The following is a 9,181-nucleotide window of genomic DNA, read 5'->3' as shown; positions in this document are numbered from 1 at the left end:
AAAAATAAACATTTATATATATTAGTTCTATATAAAAATATATATATTAATTTTTGAATATTTTAAAATATAATATGTATATATATATATAATTATTTTATTCGTAGTTGACTGTCCATATAATGTATATAATAATTATTATTATATAATTCTAAAAATTGTTTTAGCAATGAATTTGAATTAAGCATTTCTCTTTACAATTTTATCTAATTTTTTGAAATCTTTTGCTAATAGCAGTAAACTAAGATCTTATTTGAAATCCAAAAACTCAGTGAATTAATATTAAAAATATAATTTTTAAAATGTGGTAAATTATTTCAAAATAATTCTAAAAAAAAAAAGTAATGCATTAGTAATTATTTATATCAAAAATTGTGGTTAGTCTTATGTGTCAAAGCCAATATAGAGTTATTACGATGTTTAAAATTGTAATTTCTTTCTAGAAGGAATTATAATACTGTGCTAAGAAAACATCTGTTCAATTAAAAGGCCAAAACATCTACATTACTGTACTAGTAAGTAGTAATAATCATTGCACATACTTGGAAATGACTTTTGAATTCCGAACTATCATCAAGCACCCTTTGTTCTCTGTTATGTATTTTTATCAATTTATTTCTGTAAATATTTTTGGATTTCAATTTTTAAATATGATTATCTGTATTTTAAAGTATGTGCATAATTTACATCACAGAATAAGTCCTAATAATGGATGCATATTTTAGTCTAAAAAGGAATTAAAATTAAAATTATTTTATTTTATTTGTGTAAAAGATGCACATTTAATTTAATCAATCTCTCAAAAAGTGAATAATTCAAATGACATTAAAAGTCTGATCGAAAAGCCATTAGATAAAAAATGTTATAATTATACATTATGATCACAATTACATAGATATAAAAACTTGATTGTTCCTTTTACACGTTGGATATATGCTCAATTGCAAGGAGCTTGCAGCAACTGCTAGAGCATGAATCCACGAAAGTCCACCTTGTTAAAGTCTGCAGTAAAAAATTAATGTTATAGGCAAATCAAGTTATAGTAGTGCCTTTATTAAAAGAAAAATGATTTTATTGATATAAATTGGAGATTAATAATTATGTTATTAAAATTAGAAATTGAAGAGCTTTGTTTATATAAATTGAAATTTATGGACTGTAATAGAAAAAAACATGCTTAAAAAACGAGGGACAACCGATGGAATTTACTTAAGGACTGCTACAGAACTAAATCAAAGTGAATTACAAACACTGAAATTGGCATTTGGAGATTATGCAACTGAGGGTACAATTGTAATCTTCACGATCACCTTTCATAAAATATTGCAATTACTACGGTTCAAGCTTATGCGAATTGGTGCAAATTTTGCCGAAGGATAATATTTTAGAATTATTTAAATATAAAATTATTTATTTATTGTTTAAGCCATTTCTTTAACTGAGAATTAAACAGTCGTTACTTAAAATTGATGTGATAATATATTTTACTTTTTTTTAGACGTAGACCCACATAATGCTACATTTCCTCCTCTTTCTCTACAATGCTAACACCAACCAATTATTGATAAAGATAAAATTTTATTTTCCAAATTAAATACAACAAAAGTAAAATAGAAAAAGAAAAAAAAAAAAAAAAAATTGAACAAACAGGCGTACCATTCATCAACTTCATTTGTACTCGCCCCTATTGCCATTGTAATTATCTGTTATCGCCAACATTCATTCATGTCCTGTATCCGTCATCGCTACTTACCACTATCTCGCTCATTATTAAATATGTTTTTTTTTTTCAAATCTAAATTTTTAATGGCTCCAAGTCAAATTCAACAAAAAAGTAAAAAATGTACAATATCAAAAAGAAAAAGAATGAAGACGTAGTATGTGAAATTAAAGTGAAAGAGGAAAATAAATTTTTGATTAGATAATGAGTTTGAATTTTTAATGTTGTACGTTGAAAGAATAAATAATAAAAAGACTGATTTCTGTATTTATTTTACACAAAAAAGGAAGAAGAAAGACTTGAGAATGAAAATATTATTATCACATTTCTTGAATCAGTATGGAGTATAAATCCAATACTATCATTAAACTGAATACGAACTCAATTATTTTTAAACTGAATAAAAAAAAAAGGAAAAATTATAAAAAAAAAAGAGAGTGTCAAGTTACGAACCTCGCAACTTTATCACATCAGTCAGTACAAAAAATTATACTATTTAAAATCTCGAATAAAGAATATCTTAGCAAAAAAAGATATTTTTGCATTTAATTGTGTTAAAAATTTACTGAGGGGGTAAATGTGCTCCTTGCCATGAATATAAGGAGCAAGATTTCACCTTCACCCGAAAAAAAAAATTAATGATAAGAGTGTTCTTTTTAGAAGAATTTTAGTGTGGAGTGTTGACTTACATACCTAACATTACTTGCTGGATTGCTACATTTTATCTCCCGGACAGAAGTGAAGCCACCTTATGTCTCCCAAGTTATTATTTCTTTCTAATTTAATACATTCCTCTTGCACTTTTATTATTTTTGACAAATCCCCTTCTGCTTTTAACTGTCCATATTAAATCATTGTATTTTTATTTTTATTAATATTTTATTCTTTTTTTTAAACACGAGATTAGCATGTGATCACCCACTCAATAATAAGAATGTAAATAAATTTTTAAGTTTTCTTTATTAAACTCTTTATTTTCAATAATATTATCCTCTTGAAGTTTACTACTTAGAAGTTAATAGCAATAAATAGTAAAATATATATTTATTTTATTATTTTAATTAACAATATTTATAGAATTAGTCAAACCATAAATTTATCAATAGAATATACAATTGCTAATGCAATGTTTATTAAGAAATAAGTATATATATATATATATATATATATTGGTAGTTAAATGTCCACTAAAGTAATTTTTTCTACAATCTTAATAATTATATATTTTCAATTATTAGTAATATATTAAAAATAAATTATGTATTGCTAATAATAATTTAAAGGGCCAATATCTCTACAAAAGAAAAGCCAAGGAGCAAATGTATAAAAATAATTTAATACAAAAAACTCAAATAGATATTTATTCATATAGAAATACAAGGGGAAAATTACATTTTGTCTTTGCTTTATTTTATTTTTGTTAATTTCTCATGCAAGTTTAAATATTATTCCTCATAAAATTACATTTTGTCTTTACTTTATATTCTATACAAATGAAAAAGAAAAAAGAAGAAGATATTAATAATAGCCAATAAAAAGATAACGCACTCATAGCACTTAAATAATTCAAATAAAAAAAAAACATGTAAAATATATGTTGATGCCAAAATTTGAAGTATCTATACTTTTAAAAAAAATCTGGATATAACACAAAAAGTTGTAATATAAAAAGGCTAATTTGATGCCAGAATTTTCATTCATTCTGTTTGACTTAACCACCATCACTAAAAATAGCGGTCACTCTCTTTCTGTCTCTTTCTCATATAAGCAGGCTCTCACTCAACAATGTTGGCTAATTCATTTGTAATATTAATAGTAATTTATTTTATTTCACTCAGTTTTAATTATATTTTAATTTAATTATTTCACAAATAAAAAAATTAATATATAATAAAAACAGTCAATAAAAGAATAAAAAATCCCAACGAGGAAAGTCATTAGCCGGTAGGCAAGATAGCGAGAGCGGGTAGCATGAACTAACTGAAATTAAGGGTATTTTTCGCATTGAGCAGTACAGAAAGCATCTAAAGAAGAGTTCACTTAATTTCTTATTAGAAAAGTGACTAAATTATAATCAAAATTACAGTCGAATAATTGAGATGAAACCAATTAAAATTTTGTGACAAAAATCAAATTTATATTATCATCCCACTTGAATAGGTTCCCTCAAGTGAATAGTTTTTTAGTTGGCTAGGGTCCCGCGATATGGTATGGTTACCATGCATGTTAGACATGTTTCTCTGATTAAACCTGACGAACACAGCTAAAATGGAAAGGGAAGCTGCCGTGCCACCCAACCGCATATTCCTGCAAAAGGCTCTTCCTCATTCCTTAGTCTGCAACATCCTTTTTTATTTTTTTCCTGATGGAACCCTGTGGCCACAATTTACAGACCTCGACTTGGAAAGATAATGAGTAATTAATTTAAGTACAAACCTACCGGCATAGCTAACTACAAAAGATGCTATACATATATGCCTTTGCAACTGCCAGAACAAAATTAGCTTTGCCATGATTCCTAAAGGGAGAAAGAATGCACCATCCATTTCTTCCTCAGAATACTGGAATACGTAAATGAAATAAATATACTGTGACTGTTTTATTCAACACATCCACTACAGAGCAGACAATACTACAGGCCACTCAAATTACAAAGATATAAACTATATACATTATATTAAGAGCACAGAAAACATCAGATACAAGCCATTATCATAAATTTTACAAGCAGAAGTAACAGCATGGCTGGTCTTAATTTTATTTCCTCTAGTCTTTTGTGTATTATATATGTATAATAGGCAAATTTATTCCTTAAAAAGCACACTATAGCAGCAGCAGCAGCAGTAAAGAACATTATTTCCTGAACTTCTCCTTCCTCAATTTGAGCCATTAACTTTGACCATAATGCTTCCTTTATCACAACCAAATGCAACCCTACAAGCATATAGGAGTTAAGTTAATGAAATTACTGCTACGAATCAGGGAGCCTTCTGCGCTGGCATATGAGATTTTATTTTAAGGGATTTTGGTAAAGAAACTTACTGCTGTGAATCTTTCTTGCATCCAACAGCCCAGACTCTTTCAAGACCATAATTCAATGTATTTTCTAGACTGTCAGATTGCAGAACTAAAAGTAAGATGTTGAAATTGTAGTGTGCAGGCATAGAGCACAGGAAATGATTTTATGAAGAGGTATAATATAGAAGTGATGAATCAAACAAAAAGTCAATTACCGGAAAGTTTTTGCATTCCATATACAGATAGTCGCATCCTCAGAACCCGAGATTATGATTGGAAACTCCGGATGGGCGGATATTGCACACACATTATTTGTATGGCTTTCTAATGTCTGGATACAACTTTTTGTTTCACAGTCCCATACCTGCTCCATTGCATTTAAAAAGATAAACATTCAAAATACTGAGCACAAGTACGATCTCTGAATAGCTGAAGTTACAGGATTGCAAACCTTGACAGTATAATCATCAGAACCACTTAGCAGATGCAGTTTGTCATCATTGAATAAGTAATCGATGCAATTTATCCCTTTTGAGTGACATTCCAATGTAGCAATCGGAGCAGGGGAGCCAAGATTCCATATCTGAACAATAACCGTAGAGTCAGTTCGAAGCTAGTCCAGGCGCACCAAAGAAAGAAAAACAGAAAGGGAATGCTAATAAACAAATATACCTTAATGGTGCCATCAAGAGATGCACTTGCAAATGTATATGAATCTCTTGGATTAAAGATGGATTGCATCACATAATGTGAATGTCCCTCAAAAATCTGAGTGCACTCCCAATCCTTCTCCCAGTCCCACTTCTTTATAAGCGTGTCGTCTGAAGATGACAGTACATAGGGAAGGGAAGGATGAACAGTTACACACCTAATGAAATCTTTATGCGCCTCAAATTCTTTGATCAATTCCATGGCACCCCAATCGTATGCGCGAACAAATTTGTCGTCTGATGCAGTGACAATCCAGTGCTTTCTTGCAATGAATTTTGCTGATCTTACTGTAAAAATTATGTAAATTAAATAAAGGAACAAGTACTAACTACTGACGCAAAGTTGATTTTTCAGAGAAACTAATTTATAAAGCTTATACCTGGTGATTCAGTGACCTTGAAAGACTTCTCCATGGTCTAGCATATTGCATAAATCATACAAGTTCTAAGTCAGTACTGATTACTATATAGTGATATCCCTGGAACATATAATTGGCACAAGGTATAGTTTATAACGCACAACGTATAACAACGTAATGTGCCTTACCTGTGACTGGTAGTTCCAGATACACACGGTTCCTGAATACAAACTTGCAAGAATCCTGTATCACAAGAAAATAAATATAAGAAATCTATAATGAGGATCATAAATAGCAAGAGTGAATTTTTAGCTACCATGGTTCAGTAGGATGTAGATCAACAGATTTTACTCTCTCTGATAGTTGGGTGAATTGTTTCTGCACCAGAGATCATTTTTAACAAGTCACTGAAACAGTTTGCTTAGACAAGTATGCTAATTGTACTGTGAGCTCAAAAAAAAAGAAGGATAATTGAAAATATAAGAGAAGAGGGAGTAAATGCGAAACCTCAATTTCCAATGCAAGAGCCTGCATGTAATCACAAAGAAGAAACAAAAAGCAATTAGTCCATAGAGCAATTTATTTTTCTTCTCTGACAGAATTAGTTCATAGGGAGCATATAATATTAATTTTATAGCATATTAATGTTAAAACATCAAATTCAAGTTCTCCATTTTTAGCAAAAGGAACATGCAATAGCTCACCATATTAAGAGTTGGGAAAACACAACAGAGGCAATGATGAATTGAACTTTGCTTCTGTAAGATACTGTGAGAGAGAAGATTGCAGAGAACCCCTATTTATATACATACTACCACAAAACTTTGCCATTAAGGAAAATATCCCATCCTCATCATGTCTTGGTTCATTCCCTTCCATATTCCGTCCACCACACAAGACTTCTGAACTTTAGATTTTTCCTCATGTTGTCATCAGATGAGCCATAAAAAACCATGGATTACTTTCATGTACCTGAACTAACGGGTAAGATTTGAGTTTCAGAATCCGCGTAGGTTGACCGTGCCATTTGGAGACATCAGACAAGACAACAGAGGATGTTAATTGGAAGAATGTCAGGTTTACGTAGTAATAAATAATAACTGACGACACCTTATATCAATGTTCTTACTATGTCATGTGCTTTTTTCCCTTTTTTGACTTTTAAATGCATGAATCCGAGTAACAGTCTCATTGTCTGTACTTCTGGGTTCTTTCCCTTTGATGTAATTACCAAAAAGAAAGAATAAAATTATCGCTATCAATAGATACTCAATTAAACTCCTTTAATTAATGGGATAAATCCAAACTAAATAAAACTCTGTTTGTTAATACACTCGTAATCTAGCTCATAAAAAGGTAACTGGGGCATAGAAAAATGAAAGTAATTTATAAGTTCAATGTTTAAATAACATGCATTGACATCCATTAGTTTAAGTAATATTACAGTTAATTTATTTTCCAGTGCAAAAGTTCGATTATTAACCAAAAATAATAACTCTCAACTACATAATTCAATTAATATAAAAGAAAAGAAAAAAAGTCATAATCATGGGCTTTGAAATTTAACTAGATCTTCGAAACATCAATTCTTAGCTACCCAAATGTGAAACTTTTGAACCTTGAACTAACATAAGTTAGCTGCCTCTGTTAGCCGAATGATATTCGTGGGCAAGTAGCTCACTTAATAGTCTACTTTTCAGGCTTTGAGGCCTGTAAGATTTTACTCACCCATGGCAATGGCCCAGCTAAACCAATTAATATTGCCCAATTCACTAGTGATTGGAAAATTGTCAAATTGTGAGAATTGCATATCCAAAGTTTAACATTTATTCCCTAAAGGATTAAAGGTCAATTTGGCCCCTAAAGTTATTGCTAGAAACCAAATCGACCCTTTGACATTTTAAAGCCTTTTTAGCCCTCAACTTATCATTCTAAGGCTATTTAACTCTTTTCTTTTCTTGCTAGTGTGTATAAAAAATAACTATAGTGTTTTTTATATTCTTTTAACTACTAAGTAAATAAGATGTGTTATTTTATAAATTTTAATTAAATATTTAAAATTTTAAAGTTAACTTTCAGCTAACCATATATTTTTCTTAATCAAAATCTAACAGCCATTGCCATTATTATTACTCTTGTTGTTGTCGCCACCACCAATACTGTCATTGTCATTGCTATTGAAACTACCATAATTATATTTACCACAATCATAAACAAAATACCATCCAACCAAAAGGATTTACTCTTTGTTTGGAAAAAGAGTGGGTGGGGGGAGAAAGTGAGGAAGAAGAAAATTAGAGGAAAAAAGTGAGAAAGGAGAGTTCTCACTCTTCTTGTTTGAAAATGAGTGAAAGTTGAGGGAGAGAAAATGAAATAAAATAATACTTTGTTATATTTAAAATTAAATTATAATAAAAATAAACTTTAAATATTTAAAATTACAATTATATTCATTCATACATAAAATCTATCAGTAAGAAAATATGTCTTATGGGGGTAAATATGTAAATTGATTTGAAGGCTCAATAATCAAAGCCAAATTCTGCTCTCTTTCTCTCCAAATTGGGGTGATTACATATTGGTGGGGCTGAGTGATCTTTCTTTCTTTTTTTTTTTCACATTTTCAAATCCTCCTTTCTTTCTCTTATTGTGGGAACAAGAAAAAAATTACAATCACCCCCCTCACTTTCTTCCCCCACCCTTTATCCACCCTCACTTTCACCAATGCCAAACATAGGGTTAAAGAAAGAAAAGAGTAAAAAGCTTTAGGAAATTCAATAGCTTGGGGTAATTAAATAAAATAAATGAAAAGTTCAAAAACCTCTGGCAAATTCAATAAAACAAACAATAGATTTAGAAGCTGTGATAATTCAACAAAAAAAAAAAAAAAGACTTAACAAGAATATCGATTCAAGTGAGGTTTGGTGATTTGCTGCTTTGGCGATGCAATGTAATTTCACTCTCAACACAACCAAAATTATTCTTCATTTTAACAATCCATTAAAATCCTTATTATTTTCCAACCTTTTTCATTCCATAGAACAACATAAATCAATATATAGTAAAATCTTCTTATAGTCATACATTTTTGGATCAAATACTATAAGAATATTATAACTCAATGAAAGTTTAAAAACTAAAATATTTTTCTTTTGACTTAATATTTAATTTTATTAGTGAAATTATAATAACCAGAAATAATATATGTAAATATTTTACTATAATATATAAATAAGAATGAAAAAATAAAATAATACTACAGTAAGACAAAATATAACATAACAATATATTTTTTAAAAATATATAACAAATTCTACTATATAGAATAATAGGCAACTATATATTATGTGTAAGGATATACAGGTCCTTGGTGA

At 29.3% G+C, this 9,181-nt stretch overlaps 1 protein-coding gene across 1 annotated transcript; it reads right to left on the bottom strand.

Moving 5' to 3' along the window:
• Positions 1–4,295: 4,295 nt before the first annotated feature.
• LOC8277224 (coatomer subunit beta'-1) lies at positions 4,296–6,644 on the bottom strand. The gene is made up of 10 exons (XM_015724783.3): positions 6,512–6,644; positions 6,315–6,335; positions 6,124–6,185; positions 5,996–6,050; positions 5,829–5,865; positions 5,411–5,736; positions 5,190–5,321; positions 4,954–5,102; positions 4,763–4,831; positions 4,296–4,654 (listed from the first exon to the last, which is right to left on the bottom strand). Exons 1-10 carry the CDS (start codon positions 6,512–6,514, stop codon positions 4,597–4,599), a joined length of 912 nt encoding a protein of 303 aa, XP_015580269.1. The 5' UTR covers positions 6,515–6,644; the 3' UTR covers positions 4,296–4,596.
• Between the last annotated feature and the right edge of the window lie 2,537 nt (positions 6,645–9,181).

Source organism: Ricinus communis, chromosome 8 (genome assembly GCF_019578655.1).
Source record: "Ricinus communis isolate WT05 ecotype wild-type chromosome 8, ASM1957865v1, whole genome shotgun sequence".
In the NCBI taxonomy this organism is placed as follows: Eukaryota; Viridiplantae; Streptophyta; class Magnoliopsida; order Malpighiales; family Euphorbiaceae; genus Ricinus; species Ricinus communis.
This window is presented reverse-complemented; position numbering and strand designations above follow the sequence as displayed.

What these genes read in the sequence shown, in the direction of transcription:
- LOC8277224 (XM_015724783.3), bottom strand. An exon ending in TCTGGAACTACCAGTCACAG is followed by an intron (nt 5,866 to 5,995) that starts GTAAGGCACATT and finishes GCAATATGCTAG; the next exon opens with ACCATGGAGAAGTCTTTCAA. An exon ending in CAAGGTCACTGAATCACCAG is followed by an intron (nt 5,737 to 5,828) that starts GTATAAGCTTTA and finishes TAATTTTTACAG; the next exon opens with TAAGATCAGCAAAATTCATT.